Raw genomic sequence first — 20,459 nt, 5'->3', positions numbered from 1 at the left:
TGTAACAACAGAAACAAAACCAAGCAGCGTTCTTCAGAGAAGGTGCAACAACTCCACTGTACTACGTTTAACTTTTCCACCGAACACCATATACTTTTGGTCACAAGTACTGATTCTCTCAGCTGTACAGAAAGCCATCCATCACCCTCGGCGGCAAAGACATCCTTTCCAACCACCCCGATACACCAGAAGAAGAAGTTAACCAGGAAAGCATCAACCGGGACACAGGTGCTCCCACACAACACCGACACACCTCTGGGTTCTTCACGGAGCCTCTCCACAACACCCTAGCTATAAAGAACCACCATTCACAGGACACAAACCAGCCATGGAAACAACCTGCCGATTTCTCTGCCTAATACCAACAGATCCAGGTGGGTAAGGAAAATGGTTACAAGTGAGTAGAGCCAGAGCCAAGAGCTCGTGAAGGTTTTCTTTTTAAAGAAAGCTCGGACAAGCTCCTCGCGTACTTTTGGGACCGCTACAGCACTGAAGGATTACTTTCGCTTTTACAGAGGTTTTTTTTTTATTATTATTGGAGAATAATGAAATACTGGCCCGTTACTGAGCAGCCGCTTCGTTGGCGTTCACCGCGTAACGCAGAGGCGCGGGGGCAGCGCCGCAGGCACCAGGGACCGTCTTCCCTTCTACGTGCGGAGCGTTCGCCTCGCTTCGTTCCCCCCAGGGCCGGGCGAGGAGCAGCCGCCGGCGCCGGGACGAGCTCCCCCGGGACGAGCCCCGCCGGCCCCGCGCCGCTTCCTCCCGCGCCAAGGGGCCGAGGCGACGACGACGACGACCCCGCGCCGCCGGGCGCGCAACTCCCGCGGGTGCCGCGACCCGCAGCCCGCCACGGCCGCCGCCGCCAGAGACCCCCGCGGCCCGGGCGCGGCTCGGGCGCGGCCCCGGCCCCCACCGCAAGGTCACTCGGCCGCCCCCGCCGGCCGGGCTCTCGGCGCCTGCGCTCGGCCCGCACATACTCACCTGCCCGCGCAGCTCCGCGGGCCGCCGGGCGCGGGCGGAGGCGCGGCGAGAGGCAGGGAGGGAGGAAGGCGGGCGGGGGGCGGCACAGGCCCCCCCCCCGGCCTCAGCGCGCCAGGCCGCGGCCAGGCGGAAGCCGCCCCGCTCGGTGCCCCGGGCCCGCAGCGCGGGAGGCGCCGCCCGGCCCGGCCCGGCCCTTTGTGCGCGGGGACGCGTGCCAGCCGCGCCGCGCCCGGCCTGCCTCCCTCCCCTCGCCTCGCCTCGCCTCGCCGCCACGCCGCGCCGCGGGCCCGCAGCGCGGAGCAAGGCAGGCGGCCCGGCCCGCCCGGGCGCCACCGCGCTCTTACCGAGGGATCTGTACAGGAAAAAGGGTTAGAACGGAGCCGAACCGGCCCGGGCCCCGCTCCGCGCCGAGCCCAGCGCCACCGATCGCGCAGCGCCACAAAATGGCCGCCTCGATGCGGCGCCGCCGAGGAGGGGGCGGGGCCCACTGGCGCGCAGGGTCTCTTGCCGCCTGCCCCTCCCGGGACGGGGCCGTGCGCAGCACAGCGCACAGCGCATGCGCAGCGCGGCGGGTGGCGCCTCACGTCTAGGGCGGGAGGGAGGCGGCACCGCCGGTCCAGCCCTGTCAGGGGCAGCGCCAGAGCTGCGTGAGCGAAGGGCGGGCCCTCGACAGGAGACTCGTACAGTTGCCTCTGGTAGAGCAGCAGTGCGATGACAGCGACACATTTAGTGGAAATTAGATGGCGTAGCCGAGGGGCTTTGCTGAGGAAACGGGGACGCAAAAGGAGGCCTGGAACTGCCCGTTCACAGAACTCTGAGGAGGGTGGCTGTTCCTGACTCGCTTAGCTCTGGGTTGCAGAATGATGTCAGGTTACTCTGACTGAAAAAACGCTGTATTTGTCAGTTGCTTGACTAAATACACATGCAATACAAGTTACAAGGTGTCCTAAGCTGAAGAACCGCTAGACACCCCTCTGGAGAGGCCGTGTCACCATGTCTCACTGCACACAGGCACTGCTGCTGCAGCAGCTATTTTCAATGAAAAAACACCCCACGTGATCTGCTGCAAGAAATAAATGGAAATAGATCATAGCTTTGTGGTGCTAACATTTTTCTAGCACGTTTGGAAACTCAGTGATACAGTTAACTTAGTTGTTTTCCACCACTTAAGAGAAAACAGCCAAAATATATAACGGGGGTGTTGTCCTGAGGCAACGGGTTCAGGCTTGGGGCTGCTCAGCACCAGAACCCTGATTTGTTTCCCCTTGTACACCCTCTTTCTGTGTTCAAATCTTCCTCCTTTACCACCCTTATCCTCTCCCAATGAACAGCCCACGCTTGTTTATCTTATCCCTATCATCCCTAGTTTTACATTTTTTGTACTCTGTTTGCTATTTATAACAGCTGCCCTGAAAACATATCAGTTCTGTCAAGCTAACCCCTCAGTTTTGTCTTGCAAAGTGTGCCATCTGCTTATACATCACTCCTTGATTGCTGTAGGTAGTATCCAATAATTCATCTTTTTATAAGTGTGGCACAAGGCAGGGGCAGCTGTCAGCACACACCCCTCAGCCCAGCCAGCTGGCATCACCAGAGGTATCTGCAGCCAGGATTGCTGGACCCCCTGGAGAACTGTGTGCCCAAGGTACCCAGGGGCAGCAGGAGCAGCAGCTCAGGGCCTCACATTGCAGCAATTCTCAGGCCTTACCCACCGCTCTGCAGCAGGGTGAAGGTGTAGGATAACAAAGTACTGTGATTGAGTATCCCTGCTCAGAAGAAAACTAAGACTTGTCAGATTTTATACAATGTGTTGAGACACCACGTCGCTTTTTGTTGCTGAATTACAATCTGGTGGACAGATCTGTGAAGGCTGTGGTGTGGACCAGCAAAAATAAAAATCCAACCAAGCCAATAAGACCAACCCACACAATCCTCAGCTGGCCTCTAGACTCTGTACTGATTCCACAAAAGCATGCTGGAGAGCAAGTCCTGGTGCCTTGGACAGCTGCTGCAGACTAGCACACGTCCTTGCACCTCAGGTGCTCTGGTCGATGCTACAACTCAGCTCAAGTCAAGTCTGGAACAGATGCCAGTGGCACAGATTACTTCCACAGGTCTCCAACTCTCTTCTCAGCCATACCCAAATTTTCATGGGGAGAGAACACTTAATAACAGAAGCACATTAATCTGTAGAGTGGATGAGAAGGAACAAAACCCTGAGGAAGTATGAGGAGCATGACAAGCGGCCAAGGGTACCAAAGAGGAGTTGGCAGCACGATGCAGTTGGGTATCAATAGCAGGAGGAGAGGTGTCTCTGGAAAGCAAAACACTGGCAGGCAGGAGGTTAAGACAGGGATCACTGGTAACAGCGTGCAATATGCTCCCAGTAACATGCCTGTGGTAGAAGGCAGGCAAAGAAAAATGGTGGTAGGAAAAATAATGGGATTTGCCATAATTAGACTCCAGGAAAGTACTGAGAGTGTGCCAGTTTATCCACCTCCCCCACCGAAACAGAACCTGGAGTGGCACATTAGGTACACCACTGGGGAAAACAATAATTACATGGGAGATTTTAAAGTAGAGCAAACCAGCACCCATTCTGGCAGTCGTGAAATCAGAATGTCTTCCTCCTTCCATTAGACCTTTGTTTTGTCTGGAATCATCCCAGGCTTCTTGCTTCTCCAGCACTTTAGAGATACCATTCCATAAACACCACCTCTAATCCAATTCCTTCAACTGTACAAGGAGGTGGTTTGAGTAAGTGAACCCAGTTTAGTAAATGGTTCGTACTACTCTGCATGTTCTGATTACTGTGTTTACTGCAAGGCTGAACTGTCTCTAGATCATTTAGAAAAACATCAACAGAAAGAATTCTCACAGATACACTCTTACTCATGCCTTATGGATCCTGTATAGTTACTTTTTACAACCAGGTTAAACATCTTGTTCTGCTGCATCTACTCAGCACAAAATCGCTTTGATTGTCATTAGTTTGAGCTTTTCTTCTAAGAAAATCTTGTACCAGCTTTTATTACTCTTTTTGGATAGACAGGAGGAACATTCAGCTGCCAGAGTACTCAGCTTTCTCCAGCAGCCAGCTTGTCCATTTTAAAACCTGGCATTGGCTTTCTTCCAGTGCAGAACTGTATTTGCCATCCTATAATTTAATCAAAAGTGTTCTTAGCAGGGAAGAAGTCTCTCAGGCCAATTTTTTGGGACTCAGCTTTGGGAAACTCATTTCGAAGCACATACACATTCAATTGTGCCTGAAAGCCGATGGTGTGACTTCAGTCACGCCAGAGAGAGAGATAGAGAAGAGCAAGCCAATCAATCAGGCAGACAGAAGATTGAAGAGGCAGTATTTTGTTGGAGGCAATAGCATTTGTTGATTTTTAATTTTGAAGAATCCCCAACAGGCTCACAGCTGTGTAACATTGCCAACAGGTCTTCCTTTGTCTCAAGTCCAGAACAGGTAACTGGCTAATTCTGCACAACCCTTCCTGAAGAAATACTCGTCATTTTTGTAGTTAGGTGATACGCTCTGCCAGCAGTTAGAAATACTAAAATCCACCACAGAGGATCTTTTGCTCCCCCCTGGTGCATTGCCTAACCATCTTGCACTACTGGCAGTTACTTCATTCCTGTTTGCCACACTGGTTCCATTTTTATGCCACTTGCAAAATGGTGACACTAAATCCTCACCTTCCACAAGCATTTAATGCCCGGCAGATGGCTCTAATGAGTCACCCCCACAACCCCACAGCTCCCTCACTCCTGAGTTAACAGGCAATTCCATTTGTAATATTCTCTTCCCAAAGAAAGTTACTTTCCTGTACAAAAAACAATTAACTGCATTCCATTGTCTAAAAGGAGACATTTACCCCTGGCATTTCTTCTTCCTGTCGTGGGGAAATCTCTCTCCATTGTTCCTAATCTTCTCCTAGAAGCATTTTCCAACAAACATTTGTTATCAGTGGGCATGTGCTGCCCAAGCCTTCACATGTAGAATTCATCCTTAAAAGGTGCTCAGAACCTTCAGGATTTGTGGCTCACTTTTCTCAATCAAGCTCTTTTTAAAAATTAGCTCAGATGAGGCACTGTTGGAGAAGAACAACTCATCAGAAGTCAACCTGATGACAGAAAGAGTGTTCACAGAAAATTTAGATGTTTGTTTTCCTGTGTTCTCTAATGAAAGGATGCAATTTAGCAGCTTACTGGCTGCACTGCTCAGTTCAGACAGGGGGGTGGACCCAAAAAGACTGAAAGTAGCCATGTTTAACATTTATCTGTATTTTTTATCTTCCACAAAATACACAGAACAATTTCATACAGTTCTAACACATGCTAGGAAAGCGTTCACATGCTTAATCCAGAAAGCCCACGTGGCCCAAAGATAAAATGTAGTACATACAACACCTCTAAAACCTATTTATGCATTTGGTAGTTTAAAAACGTGATGAAATATAAGGTGCCAGCCCTACGACATTAAAGCTGCTAAAGCTAGTCATTCCAAACAGGACCATGGAGGATTAGCTCTGCATTACAACCAACCAAAGCTGTCCTTGGTAACAAAGCAGAACAAGGTTCTGTAACACAATCCACCTTGTGAGACTCAGCTTCAGCTTTGACATGACATGGTTCATCCTCGAGGTAGATACCACCCCGACCTGAACACACGCTGTCAACAGGGTATATTAAATACAACACCAATCAATCAATAACACTAATTAGAAAGTTGTCTGCTTATGCAACTGAAACAAAGGCACTTTGTAACACGGGGTTAAGTTCCCTACCGGAAAGATCAACAATGGTAAGAGCAACCCTGATAGGAATGAGTCTTATCAAAGCCTTTACCAGACACTCTCCCCTGCGCTTGCAGAGAAGGGATTCCCATGTAAGTCTCCAGTCACACAGAAGAACAGTCTGTCATGCAGAGAAATACTGCAGAGCCACATATTCTTAGCTCTAGACAAACTATTCCCCATGGGGCAAGAGTCCCTAGGGCAGAAGAAGCCAAAGGCCCTTAGGCAATCTGAGTAACAGTAAAGGACTCACAACAGGAGGAAAAACCCAGACTGCATGAAGACATTGCACTTTACCTGCTCTCCCCACCACCACCACTCATGTTCCAACTGAGCTGATACTGAGATAGTCTGCCTATCCCCTCCCCAGTCATTCAAGTTTTCTTTCCTACCTTAGAAAAAATTGCCTAGAAAAAACACAACGGAGAAGACAGCAAAGTGCATCATCACTGTATCATAAACTCTGTAACGCAGGATGTTTTGGATTAATGCACATCAGTCTGTACAAGCATCACCCAAAAAAGACAAAACCAAGGAAAGAGCCAAAAATACTGTTTTAGAAAAAGTAATTGTTCTTAACTGCACATATAACTTCAGTGTGAAGGCACGTAGCCACACTGAGGAATCCTTTTCCTCTAGAAATGACAAGTTTCTTCCTATCTGAGGACTCCTTGCAGTGCAACATATCTGAGCTGCAGGATAACAGCTGCTTGCTGTAGGACACCCACCTCAAACAGAAAGAAGAGCTACACAGGATGAGAAGCAACCACCTCTGGCCAGGATCCCACTAGCCCAGGAGTAACACAGTGATTCTGTGATTTTCTTACTAGAAAATACACTTCCAAATATATTATAGTTTAGCATAAATTTGTGTGTCAATATCACTTCTTTAGGATACAGACTAGTTTCATTTTTGGCTTCTTAGACTTGGTGATCAGAGAGGTTAGTTTTCCAGTCAAACTACAAGTGTCAAAAAATCAGAAGTGCTGCAAGATTTGTTCAGGAATGTACAGAAAATGCATTTTAATCCACATCTAGTCCATGGATAGTGATGTCTTCTCAGTGCTGAGTCCATTTAATGCTTTTGAGGTCAATTCCATCCTGCACCATTTCCCAGAGAGGGCTGTAAAGAAAGGAGAAAAGTGAGGACATCAGCAACAGCTCAACAGATCATGTCACACTGAGATGAGAAATCAGGAGGCACCTGTCTACCAATCCTCCCTTCTGGAGGTTGGTAAGGTTCAGACAATCAGTCCTCAACTGTGCCCTCAGCCCACAACCTTGTTTCCTGCTCCTGCTTTGGGCATGGAGTACCCATGTCTGAGACCCAGCCTTGGAACTGGACGCTGACCAGATGAGTCAGCAGTCTTGCAGTTTCACCAAAAAACAACTTACTGATACCTAAGCTCAGTAATACAATCTCTGGCTTAGAAGCTTCTGGGCACTGCCCTGTGTGCTTGCTTGCCCTACTCCTGACAGGACATGGGAGAAGGCTCATTCCCAGGTTTGTTCCCTTGTCACTACTGTTAAAATCAGGCCCACCACCTTCTCTGGCAGCACTGGGTGCTTACATACCGAGTCAACAATGACTTTTTTGAAGCAAATAATTACTTTCAACTAAATTCAACTCCTCAAATTATTATCACATCTAAGAAGTCTTTATGTTCAGTAAGATATCTCACCTCATTTCTCTCAGCCTCTTAACATGCTGTATGCATTTCTGCACTGTATAATCCACCTCCTCCTCAGTAGTGAAACGACCGATGCCAAATCTAAACCAAAAGAAAACCATTAAGGACTAGAATAACAGGCATATGGAGGGGTACACAGCAGAAGAGTGTTTGGAAGCCTGAGGGAAGAGCACTCCACACACCTTATAGACGAGTGAGCCAGGTCTTCATCTGTTCTAATGGCCCGCAGGACATAGGAAGGCTCCAGAGAGGCCGATGTGCAGGCGCTGGGGAAAGGGAAGGCAGGCACACTTCAAACTCTGCTTCCTGTGCAGAGGGCACACTGAAGTGACAGGTCAGTCTGACAACAACAGCCACTTACAGACATTTCATATGACTGATACTCTTACAGCTACCTTGGTCAGCTTCCCCAGCCTCTCAGCAACCACCAGTGAATACGAGCAAGGAGAGAGGTATTTCTGCCACTGAAGGAGGAGTATGGAAGGAGCAGGCATTAGAAGGGAACAAAGGTAATGAATCAGAAGCACGAGGGTGCCGAGATGGGCGATGGGCAACACGCAATTCCATGTGGATTAAGGTGAAGCCATTTACTGAGAGGAAGCACACAGCACAGACCACACACATTTGTTACTGCAAACATGGCAACTAGAAAACACCCTGATCACACTAAGTTGATTGGTTAGTAAATGTAACAGGTTCTGGTAAGAATATCCTATAGCTAAGCATTATTAGTTTCCCTTTGATGTCTAAAACTATCTGCACACCTGCTGTACCAACCATTCATCATGGCTGGTTCATGACATGTTCCCTTACTCCCAAATCCCTTCCCACAACTCCTCCTTGGTTTGTACAGTCTGTAACCCTGGCTTCAAGGCCGCTGTGTTCTGAGAACGTGATTACAAAGCCCTTCAGCATGAGTAACTTTCCTGTCTCATGGGAACACCAGGATCTTGTCAGGGCCTGTCCCTTCTGTGAGGAGAGCCAGGCTGCTGCTGCTGGCCAGCTCACTGCCTCCCCTGACGTGAGGGAGAAGAGAGCACAGACATAATGCTGTAACAATAAACTCAATGCCAAACAGAAGCAGCGGGAATGCAGACTAAGAGGCAGAGAGGCCATGGAATAGAGACAAAGGAGCCAAGACACAGTGAGCCACAGAAGGCACCAACCAACAGAAACATTAAAAAATTAAAATACTGCACAAGCTTCCCTTTTGCAGAACAAATCCATGAAACACACTGCACAGAGGAATCCAGATCAGGAGGATTTACAGTCATCACTACAGAGAACTCTTGGAGCAGTAGGCAAAACTGGTTACATGTTGTTACATGTTACAGGTCTTTATAGGCAGCAAGATGCAGGACAAGCTGCAGAGCTGCTTACTGCCCTCTGGCACACAAAGCAGAGCCTCAAAGAGATTTTCAAATGACAGGAGTGTTTGGCTTCAGAGGGACTCATGTAGAGACTTGTTCTTCCTTTCCAGAGGACCAACACATTTTAGTTCAGATATGCTGACTGTTTTGATCTCAAAGTTGACTCAAGGAGGGAATCCTCACACTCCACTAACGCCACCAGAACCAGCAAGGTTGTCTCAGTAACGAAACATTACCAGCCAGTCCCACAGCGCTGCCAAGACGAGTGTGCAACCTTCTGCTTTTCATTAAGCACAGGCACCAAGAGCTAATTTAATTCAGGGACCTTTTCCAATCTTGCTCAGTTCTAGTTACTTGTGTGAAATGCTGCTGGAGCTGCTCACAAGCTGGGAGCCTTTGGAATCAAAGTGTCACTGGCAGTTACACATCAAGGCTACCTCAGATCACAGGTCACCAAGCCTGCAAGACTGGCAGGTAGGAATTTTTAGGTTGATTATTCTAGCTTTGTGTCTTTGTGGGCTTTTTTTGGGGGGGATGTGGGGATGGGAGGGGTTCTTTGCTTTCACAACAAGTAAATTTCTCCTTCACCATCTCAAAAGGCAATCAATGCCAGGCTGAGTCATTAATCGAACATGTCAATGCAGAGCAAAGAGCAGACCCACTCCTTAGCCTGGACCTCCATCAGCAGTTGTTCTTGTCTCTCTAAAGGACACTGCTATCCTGCCCATATATTCCACCTACCTTCCTGAAGACAGAGCCACGTCTTTCAGAGCCATCAGAAGACTTTCCCCTTCCACGTATGCAAAAGACAAATTGATGCATCCTACACACAAACAAATGAAATAGAAAAAAACCCTCCAGCAACTGGAATCCAGGGCAAATCCTGACCCACCCCCACAGCAGCACTTGCCAAAGAGAAAGGGCATTATTCACTCATGGCCACTCACACTGAGGAGCCAGACAGTGTAACGGGCTCGGGGTGTTGCTCATGGTACCTGGGTAGCGATGCTCTCGATCTCCATTCATCACCACATCAGGAATTTCACTCATTATTTTCATAACCAGTCGTTCTGCCAGCTGTGAGATTCGCTTGTGGTCATACTAGCAAGGGAAGCAGAAAAGAGACCAAAACCATGAACACCACAGAGGGACACACCCCCCAGCCCAGGGTGCCCCAAGCCCCATCCAACCTGGACCTGAACCCTGCCAGGGATCCCGGGGCAGCCCCAGCTCCTCTGGGCACCCTGTGCCAGGGCCTCCCCCCTCCCCAGGAAGGATTTCTGCCTCCCAGCCCCTCTCCATCCCCCTCCTGCAGCTGAAGGCAGTTCCCCCGGGCCTGGCCCTCCCTGCCCTGGGCACCAGCCCCTCTCCAGCTCTCCTGGAGCCCCTCGAGGGCTGGGAAGGGGCTGGGAGCTCTCCCCAGGAGCAGCCTTCTCTCCTCTGGGCTGAGCCAGCCCAGCTCTCCCAGCCTGGATCCAGAGCAGAGGGGCTTCAGCCCTCCCATCAACTCCATGGCTCCTGGGGATTGGCTCCCACAGCTCTGTGTCCCCCTTGTCCTGGGGACCCCCGAGCTGGAGGCAGCGCTGCCAGGAGAGCAGAGCAGAGGGGAAGAACCTCCCCCAAAAACCTGCTGGTTACAACACTGGGATGCAGCCCAGGATACAGGGGGCTTTCTGGGCTCCCAGCACACATTGCTTGGTCAGGTTGAGCTTTTCATCCTCCCAATTTCTCCTCAGGGCTGTTCTCAACCCATTCTCCACCCAGCCTTTCGTTGTGCAGGACCTTGCCCTTGGCCTTGCTGAGCTTCATGCAGTTTGCATGGACCCACCTCTCCAGCCTCTCAAGGTCCATTTGGATGGCATCCCTTCCACTCATTGTGTCAACCATATGACACAGTGTAGTGTCACTCAAACTGTTTTACATCACCAGCCATGAGAAGCAGCTGGGTTTGGTTAAACTGGGGAAAGAACACGTCTGAAACTTAAAAAACTCCTGTCAAACTCTTCCTACTTTGGCAACTGTTTTAAAAGAGAATTACCAGGTTGGTCCTAGTGAGCTCAGTCTCCACAAGTATTGCAAACCACTCAGATAGACAGATAGATACACAAAGTGTCAAATTTCTTTTCATAAAACCCATCGTCACAGAATCACAAGGTTGGAAAAGACCTTTGAAGATCATCAAGTCAAACCAATCCCATCCTAAGCTGAACCATATCCCTAAGTACCTCATCTACCCTTCTTTTAAACACACCCAGGGGTGGGGACTCAGCCCCCTCCCTGGGCAGCCTGTGCCACAGACCCACAACTCTGCCAGGGAAGAACTTTTCCCTCACATCTGAGCTGACCCTGCCCTGGGGCAGCTTGAGCCCATTGCCCCTTGTCCCATCTCCTGTCCCCTGGCTGGAGAGACCATCGCCCACCTCTCTGCACCCTCCTGGCAGGGCAGGGGAGGTGGGGAGAAGGTCTCCCCTCAGCCTCCTCTTCTCCAGGCTGAACACCCCCAGCTCCCTCAGCTGCTCCTCACAGGATTTGCCCTCCAGCCCCTTCCCCAGCCTGGTTGCCCTTCTCTGGACTCGCTCCAGGACTTCAATGTCCTTCTTATGGTGAGAAGCCAAGAACTGGACCCAGCACTCGAGATGCAGCCTCACCAGTGCCCAGTACAGGGGCACAATCCCCTCCCCAGACCTACTGGCCACGCTGTGTCTGACACAAGCCAGGATGCCATTGGCCTTCTTGGCTGCCCGGGCACACTGCTGGCTCATATTCAGCCTGCAGCCACCCAACACCCCCAGGTCCTTCTCTGCCTGACAGCTCTCCAGCCAGTCTTCCCCAGCCTGTAGCACTGTCTGGGGTTGTTCTGTCCCACGTGCAGCACTCTGCACTTGGCCATGTTACACCTCACCCCATTGGTCTCAGCCCATGGGTCCAGCCTGTTCAGATCCCTCTCAAGAGCCTCCCTCCCCTCAGGCAGATCAACACTTCCTCCCAGCTCAGTGTCCTCTGCAGACTCACTGAGGGAACATTCAACCCCCTCATCCAGCTCATGGCTAAAGGTGTTGAACAGAACTGGCCCCAGGCCTGAGCCCTGGGGGTGCCACTCGTGACCGGCCTCCAGCTGGATTTGGCTCCGTTCACCCTTTGGGCCCAGCCATCCAGCCAGTTTTGAACCCAGCTGAGGGTCCCCCTGTCCAGGCCAGTGGCAGCCAGTTTCTCAGTCAGAATCACAGAATCACAGAATCTTAGGGGTTGGAAGGGACCTCAAGAGATCATCGGGTCCAACCCCCCTGCCAAAGCAGCTCCCTATCTCACATTACACAGATAGGCATCCAGACGAGACTTGAATATCTCCAGAGAAGAAGACTCAACCACCTCCCTGGGCAGCCTGTCCCAGGGCTCCGTCACCCTCACTGTGAAAAAGTTCTTCCGCATGTTGGTGCGGAACTTCCTGTGCTCCAGCTTACAGAATGCTGTGAGGAACTGTTATTATGTTTAAAGACAAGTTAGCCAGTGCTTTAGATGCTGCACTTCACAACACAAGAATGGGCATCTATTACAGTAAGTGCCTTTTGTTTCCTAGGAGTTCTCAAACTGCACTGGTAGTTACAGGCCTGTCAGCTGGGGCCCAGAGCTGGCAGGGGATGGGGCTCCCTCAGGCTCGGGTGCCCAGGGCTCCATCCCCAGCCCTGCTCTTCTGCACATTCGCATCAGCCACCTGCACTCAGGGCTGGAGACTCCTGAGTCGATGTGCAGGTGACCCCACACTGGGAGGAGCTGCTGACTGCACTGGGGTGGAGAAGCCTTACAGCCAGAGCCCGACTGGCCAGCGCTGGGCAACCCCCAGCCCCCCGAGTTTAACAAGGTAAGCGCCAGATCCTGCCCCTGGGAAGGGGCAGCCCTGGCCGCAGCCCAGCCTGGGGGATCAGGCGCTGGAGACCAGCCCTGGGAGAGGGATTTGGGGGTCTCTGTGGACAGAGAGTTACCCACCAGCCAGCAGCGTGCCCAGGCACCAGGAGGGGCAATGGCATCCTGGGGGCATCAAGCACGGCACGGCCAGCCCAGGGAGGGGACTGTCCCGCTCTGCCCTGCGCTGGGGCGGCCTCACCCCCAGTCCTGGGGCAGCTTTGGGCTCCACAGGACAGGAGGGACACAAAATTACTGGAGAGGGTCCAGAGGAGGCAACGAGGATGGGGAAGGGTCTGGAGGGGAAGGATTACGAGGGGAGGCTGGAGGCCCTGGGGTTGTTCAGCCTGGAGAAGAGGAGGCTGAGGGGAGACCTCATGGGGTCTGTGGCTGTGTGACAAGGGGAGCAGAGGGGCAGCACCCATCTCCTCTCTTTGGGGACCAGGGATAGAACCCGAGGGAATGGTGTGAAGCTGTGACAGGGGAGGTTTATGTTGGATGTGAGGAAGAGGTTCTGTACTGAGAGGGGGGTCAGGCACTGGCACAGGCTGCCCAGGGAAGGGGTCACAGCCCCGAGCTGGGCTGAGGGGAAGAAGTATCTGGACAATGACCCCAGCTCTGGCTTGGCCGGCCCTGTGTGGACCCAGGAACTGGACTTGATGATCCTTACAGGTCCCTTCCAGCTCTGGAGATTCTGATTTGGTTTAGAAACATCAAAACTCCACCAGGCAAGGAAGAGAATCCCAATTCAAGCTCTGCAGACTCTCCAGCCTCTTCCATAACCTCCCCAGATCAGAGGGTGGATCTCTGCCCATCTCCCAGGAAGAACCCAGACACTTTGTGCACAGATACGTGGCTCATGCATGCCATGGGCACTACATGAAAGGCTTGTCACACTTCAACCCTAAGGAATGCACTGGTGTCCCCAAACAGAGCAGCACAGAGGCTTAGACACCAAACCAAGCAAAGAAACTTCACTGTCCAAGGTAGAAACAAGCAACAAAACCTCAGCTGCAAACCTGCAGTAAATCTGAACTCACAAGGAATAGCTCTACCTTCTCCCACATACCTCCATCTCCTGCTGTGCCACTTCACAGGCCGCCCCCAGGCCCACTGCTAGAGGGGTGGGCACGGTCCCCGAGCGCAGACCTCTCTCCTGGCCTCCCCCGCTCTGCAGGGGCTCCAGCCTGACACGCGGGCGCCGGCGGACATAGATAGCACCAACCCCTGGAAACAGGGAAAGCTGTTTTAGCACACACACACACAGCCCAGGACTCTGGAGGAGGACTTCAAGGTTTAGAAACGTTCCTTATTTACACAGTAGATACGGATTTGGACACCTCACTGGAAAAAAAAACCCAGTGAGCACATAGAGAAGCACAGAACAGGGTGTTTGCTCCCACTGCTCCTGCTTCTCCCCCTTCAGGCTCCCAGAGCTTCAGCCATGGGAGAAGCTCAGTTTTCCCCACGTGCTTCAGCCACCCACGGACTCAGCACTTCCCTTACTTCTCACAATTCCTGTGCACAGCTGAATTCTGCACTGAAGTTTCTACGTGCAGGAATTTCATTCACTGATGTTCCCTTACTGACTTCCTCCTGAAAGGAAGGGGACCCCACGCTGCAGCAGGGGAAGGGGGTGAGGAATGTGCTCCCCCCACCCCGCCCCCACCTAAGAAGGAAAACATCTGGTGAGGAACTGCCCAAAACCCCCATTCCCCCATTCCCTGCCCCTCCCCGTGCCACAATGGGAGGAGGAAGGGAGTGAAATCATGGATCAAGTGCAGTCTGTGAAGAAGGGGGGTGTGGGGAGGTGCTTTAAGCTCTGGTCACACTTCTCATCACCCGACTCTGGTGTCCCTGGGGGTGCAGGGCAGTGTCATAAACCAGAGGGGTTTCTTTCCTTTGTTCTGTGTTGAGCCTGTTCTGCCCGTGATGCCGATTGTGGAATGATCTCTCCCTGTCCTTATCTCCACTCCTCAGCCTCTCAGTAGATATTTTCTGCCCTGTCCAGCTGAGAAGGGCAGTGACAGAGCGGCTTCGGTGGGCATCCAGCCTCCAGCCAGGGTCAAACCACCACAACTTCATGCATACTATACAATGGTAGGCATGGAAACAACCATTCTCTAGAAAAGCACCTCAGGAAGTACCTTTGGGCCCATAAATTTTATGGCCACTGATGCTCATTAGATCAATTTTCATGTTGTTGACATCCACAGGAATTTTGCCAATTGCCTGAGCAGCATCTGTGTGGAAGAACACCTTGTGTGCACGGCACAGCTCACCTGCAGGAGAAACAGGACATTATTAAAAACCATCTAACATCATCCTGTTGTTATGATTTCAATGATTCCAACACTGAACCTAAAGCATCAGTGCACAGCAGGGACCAGTTCTGAGATGACAAAGGAAAGTTACTGGTGCTGTCACGTTTCTTTTCTAGGTCAGTGTGTGCAGCTGTGCAGGAGCTATTCTGGCTGACAGCGAGCCAGGCACAGGTTCAGCAGGGCAGCAGTGAGACTGCAGTGAATGTCTTCAGCTGAGAAGTTAAAAGGGGGATGGGGCATCCAAGTCTCCCCCCAGGGGTGACCCTACACCTGGACAAAAGGAAGATCTTTTCTGGGTTCTTTTTCTTCTCAACACAAGCAGGTACAACCCAGCCAGGCTTTCAAATGTATAGCTGCAGAGTCTTTTTAAGCCATTCTCTCTGTATTCCAAGGTCTGCAATACCTGGCTTCAGAGCTGTTCCCAGGAGCACCAGCAGCCCTCACACAGCCAATTACTCCCCCCTGAACTCACCCAAGCCTGCCATCAGTGCCCCCCACAGAACCAACCACCCCTGTGCCCATGGGCACTGAGCTGAGCTTCTAGTTCTTGTCATCAAACCCCTCACAGCCTGACTTCCACAGGACCCACACCCAGCACAGCTGCAGCCTTTGCATGACCAGCTCAGCCTTGTTTTCCACAGGAGCTGCCCTGCAAGAACAGCATCACCACTGCCAGGACCAGGCACAGGCCCCACACCACAGAGGCTCAGGATAAATCCACAGTGCCTGTCAGACCTGTCATCAGGGCACAGTGAGAACCTACTGCAGGAACCAGAGCTTGGTACCAACTGTCTCTGGCACTTAAGCATGGGACAACACTAACCCTAACCCCTGACAGAAGCACAGGAGGAAAACAGGAGTCCTCACACCTTCAAGCAACTCACTGATGGCCAGTGAAGAAATGTTACCCTGAAGAAGAAACGCTCCCCTGAAGAGCTTTGTGGAAAATGCTGCTTGGAGCAGCATAAAGAAAAGAACAAACCACACAGCAGGTGAACCATCTGCACACCAGGGTGAGACACCTGCCACAGCCTGGGCAAACAATACTCCCCAGAACCACGTGGTATAAACTCCAGGGCAGAGGCCAAAGCCTAAAACCTGTCTAAAAACTCAAACATCTTATAAAAGGGTGTCTTGAATTTGAAAGGGGCACAGGGGGTAGGGGGCTGTTTTGTCACTGTCTTAGAAACTGTTACCCAGGAATCACTGTGGGATCCAGGAGCTGCACATGCAGGCCACATTCCTCCCTTCACCTGCTTTCAGGTCCTGTCCTTCCACCCAGGCTCAGAGCCTGGCTCACCCTCTCCCTGCTTCCTCTTCCAGAAACCTGATTCTTCAGTTGCCTGTGGCCTCCAAATCTATTGTTCACAACAGTTTATGGCAATACTGGGGAAGGGGTGTCCAAATGTGGTGCCCACCATCCCTTCCCACCCCAAATTCTGCACATTCCTCCTCTTCAACACTACCAGCACTCAGTAAGCCACTACAGCTCAATTTGGACAGTTACTCTGTGCAACTTTTCCATCCATTGTACAATTCAGAATGAAGTGAAGCACTGAGCTGGAGACACTGCAGTTAATCTGTATTACAAGGCTGCAACACTCACTGTAAACACACTGAATTTCATCCTCATTTGCTTTTAAAAATAAGGTTTGATTTGGGACAACACTATTAGCTGTTCCTCAACTGTACCACAGCTGCTATGCCCAGTGGCAGTCAGCTATGAAAATATGCAATAAAATGAAGCAGCAGCAGCTGTAGGTGCCATGGGGAAGCCATGGCATACTCACCAATGTCCTGGATTGGCTGCTTTACCCCAATTTCATTGTTCACAGTCATTACAGACACCAAACTCGTGTCTGGCTGGAACGCAGCCTCCAGTTCCTGTGGAGCATTCAAACAGATGAGCTGTGACTCCCAGCAGCAGGGAGATTGCCCAGCACACCCCCCTCAGCACCCCCAAGCACCACACCACCAACACACAGCCTGCTGAGAGCACTGACCCAGCACCACACCACTGACACAGCCTAACCCAGCACCACACACCACAGCCACACAGCCTGACCCAGCACCACACAGTGACACACAGCCTGACCCAGCACCACACCACTGACACAGCCTGACCCAGCACCACACAGTGACACACAGCCTGACCCAGCACCACACCACAGCCACACAGCCTGACCCAGCACCACACCAGAGCCACACAGCCTGACCCAGCACCACACCACAGCCACACAGCCTGACCCAGCACCACACCACAGCCACACAGCCTGCTGAGAGCACTGACACACACCAACACCAGAGTCCCGCAGGATTACGAGGGTCACCAACTGCATGTCTGGGATCCCAACCCCATCGTGCCAGCCAGCTGGATCAATCCCAGGCTTTTCCTACATTCTCTTGAACTGTTTTCTTGCATGAATTAGGCGCCCATGAACCAGGCTTAGCCACATCCAGCCAAAGGGAGGCTGGCTGCACGGGACGCGTGCTGCATCCACCACGCCAAGAGGCGGCTGCGGACGAGTTCTCAGAGGATGCAACCGACACCCCTGAACCTGCAGGACTGATCCCTCTACCCCATGAGCACAGAACATCTCTCCAGGTGGGACAATGGGTCTAGGAATAAAGCTGATGTTGCCCTGGATTACAGGACACAAAGGATGGAATAGGCCAATGCAACTGCAAAATGCCAGGACTGCAGCCAGGGCAGCTGCGTCTGCTGCCCCGAGGAGGTCAGGTCAGGAAATGTCACCATTGGCCCCTGTAAAAAAGCCAGCTCCACCCCAGTTGTGTACTGGGTTCTCTACAGGGTACACAACAGCTCCACCTGCACGGGTATGAACAACAGCAGGTGATGAGAGACAGGTATTTTGATTGAGGAAAATCCTAGAGTCAAACCAGAGAATCCTTCTCTACTTGTGACGGAGGTTTGACTACAATTCTCATCCCATTTTGTGATGTTCATCATCCTCTCCCCTTATCACCAAGGGGTTCTCTTGAGCCTCAGTTTGAAGCAAGACCTTTTTCTGTTTTCACCTTCTTTCTGTCAGTAAACAACCCACCTTCAAATCTATGAGCCCATTGGTTTTAACAGGCAGATACGTGACCCGAAAGCCTTCGGTCTCCAAGGAGCGGCAGGAATCCAACACACACTTGTGCTCTGTTTGTGTAGTAATGATGTGTCTTTTCCTGGACTTATAGAACCTTGCAACACCCTGTCAGGCACAATTGGTGAACAAGACATTTGCTGTTAGGCCACTGAAGAAAGGAAGCTTTACACAAAATGACTGGATACAATAAATTACTGTTTAGATTAAATCATTTGGAACTGCCCTGTTTGCCCCAAAGTCATGCATCTGGAAGGTACTGTGATGGCACTCACACCACACATTCCCATCAGCACTCACTCCTCAAAGCACCTCACTTGTCAGAACGCCAGTGAAAATGTGAACTGGTAAGTTCTAGACACCAGTAACAGAAATACTTCCCTAAAACATTTTCACTGGAGTTCTAGACAATGAGAAGTCTGAACCACCATGTACTGGAGGTTAAAACACTACCTAGCCTCAGTCAGAGGGAAACAATCAGGGTCTCCACTCTATTTTATGATATAAATTTAAATCACACAAGCAGAACTGATCTGGTGCATGCAAGATAAACAGTGAGCACTATACTCTGTCCTCAAAACATCCCAGTATCTATCTCCTCCGCTTACGTAGCAGAATACCACAAGGAGTAAATCCAGGAACGCCAATATTTGCAAACTAGACCAAGATGTTGACATTCAAACTGCTGAAAGGCACATACAGTTCTTCAAAGTATCATTTTAACGCAATAAATAACTACTAGAATAAGGATTTTACCTTGATTGCCATATTATTTGATTCAGTTGCCCCGCTGGTAAATATAATTTCCCTTGAATCAGCTCCTATTAGATCTGCAACTTGCTGTTTAAAAAGGAACATGGATTTGTTACAGGAAAAATACAAGGAATTCACCACAGAAAACCCACACAAAATGTCTCCAAGAAGAGTACCTCCTTGAGCCCTGAAAGGACTACAGCTAGTACCTCACAAAGCTGTGCTACAGGTACAGGACTGTATATATCTGCATGAGTACAAAATACATCAGGAATTCACAGGCATCAGCAGCACTGGCATTTAGTGTTAGCCTGGCATGAAAGGTGATGAAAGTTCAGGAGACAAACCCCCAGTACTCAAGACTTCCAAGAAAAAAAGACAGAGCCATACTTAAGATGGGGAGAGTGACAAAATAGGAAGTTAGCCCAACTGCTGCAGCAGCACAGAATCACAGCACCTTTAAGGCTGGAAAAGACCTCCAAGATCATTCAGCCCAACCAACCCCCTGCCACCTCTATCACCCACCAACCCATCTCACCAAGTACCTCATCCAACCTGTCCTTCAACAGCCTGAAGGATGCTGACTCCACCACCTCCCTGGGCAGCCCCTTCCAACACCCAACCGCTCTTTCTGAGAGGAAACTTCTCCTGATTTCTAAGTTAAACCTCCCCTGGTGCAATTTGCAGCCATTCCCCCTTGTCCTATTGCTTCTTACCTGCGAGAAGAGGCTGAGCCCAGCTCCCCACAGCCTCCTTTCACGCTTGAGACCTCGGGAAGCCAAACCCCCTGCGGCACCCGTGCCCAAAGCACTGCTTTCTGCCATTTCAGTCGCTCTAATCTCACTGTTTGTTCCTGCAACAAGCCTGCCCAGCTCAGCAGAGAGGAAGCTGCTGGATCCAGCCAACAGCTGCCCGGAGGAGCTGTGCTGCTGCTGCCTGCCAGTGCCCGGGACTCACCCGCCTGGCCTTCTCCATGGCGGCCTCGCTCTCCCAGCCGTAGGCGTGGGTCCTGGAGTGGGGGTTGCCGTAGTACGCCGTCAGGTAGGGCAGCATTCGGTCCAGGACCCGGGGATCCTGCGGGGCACAAACCGCCCGGCTCAGGGACCGAAGGGATTCGGCTCAGGCCGGGGCGCCAAACGCTGGGGGTCGGGGGACGCTGTACCCGAGCCCCCCCCCCGGCAAACTCCACCCTCGGGCAGCGAGCTCCGCGGCCTCGGCCCGGGCTGCCCGAGCGGGGCAGACACAAGGCCCCGGGGAGCCCAGGAGAGCGACGGGGCGACTAACGGGGCCGGGGCCGGCTCCAGCCCTGCAGCGCCCCGCGGGGCACCGGCTCCGGGAGCGGCGGCCTCCGCCCGCAGCTACCGCTGAGCGACCCCGCGGCCCTCCCTGCGCCCCGGGGAAGCTGCGGACACCCCCGAGAACCCGCTCCCTCCGCGCCCGGGCCCGCCGCGGCCTTACCAGCGGGGTGGTGGCCTGCATGTCCATGTAGAGCGGCCGCAGGAGGCGGGAGGCCGGCCCGTCGCCAGGC

At 51.9% G+C, this 20,459-nt stretch overlaps 2 protein-coding genes across 2 annotated transcripts in view; both read right to left on the bottom strand.

Moving 5' to 3' along the window:
* The window catches only part of CPNE1 (copine 1), a 46,489-nt gene extending 45,076 nt beyond the window's left edge, over positions 1 to 1,413 (bottom strand). The window contains exon 1 of the mRNA XM_084271564.1: positions 1,326 to 1,413. The gene's annotated coding sequence lies outside the window, so the exon portion shown is untranslated. The remainder of the gene's footprint in view (positions 1 to 1,325) is intronic.
* A 3,840-nt stretch (positions 1,414 to 5,253) lies between these two features.
* Positions 5,254 to 19,998, bottom strand: NFS1 (NFS1 cysteine desulfurase). The gene is made up of 11 exons (XM_084271780.1): positions 19,889 to 19,998; positions 18,935 to 19,018; positions 18,134 to 18,286; positions 16,859 to 16,952; positions 14,892 to 15,026; positions 13,814 to 13,971; positions 9,840 to 9,945; positions 9,586 to 9,667; positions 7,657 to 7,740; positions 7,466 to 7,555; positions 5,254 to 6,906 (listed from the first exon to the last, which is right to left on the bottom strand). The coding sequence occupies exons 1-11, from the start codon at positions 19,982 to 19,984 to the stop codon at positions 6,843 to 6,845; spliced, it is 1,146 nt and encodes a 381-aa protein (XP_084127906.1). The 5' UTR covers positions 19,985 to 19,998; the 3' UTR covers positions 5,254 to 6,842.
* Between the last annotated feature and the right edge of the window lie 461 nt (positions 19,999 to 20,459).

This window comes from Gallinula chloropus (genome assembly GCF_964237585.1).
Source record: "Gallinula chloropus genome assembly, chromosome: 16".
Taxonomy (NCBI): domain Eukaryota; kingdom Metazoa; phylum Chordata; class Aves; order Gruiformes; family Rallidae; genus Gallinula; species Gallinula chloropus.
This window is presented reverse-complemented; position numbering and strand designations above follow the sequence as displayed.

Coding starts and splice junctions, on each gene's coding strand:
- NFS1 (XM_084271780.1), bottom strand. CDS start 19,984: ATGCTGCCCTACCTGACGGCGTACTACGGCAACCCCCACTCCAGGACC. Junction 19,019..19,888: donor CCATGGAGAAGGCCAGGCGG/GTGAGTCCCGGG, acceptor CTTTTTAAACAG/CAAGTTGCAGATCTAATAGG. Junction 15,027..16,858: donor GCAGCCAATCCAGGACATTG/GTGAGTATGCCA, acceptor TTTCTCCTGCAG/GTGAGCTGTGCCGTGCACAC.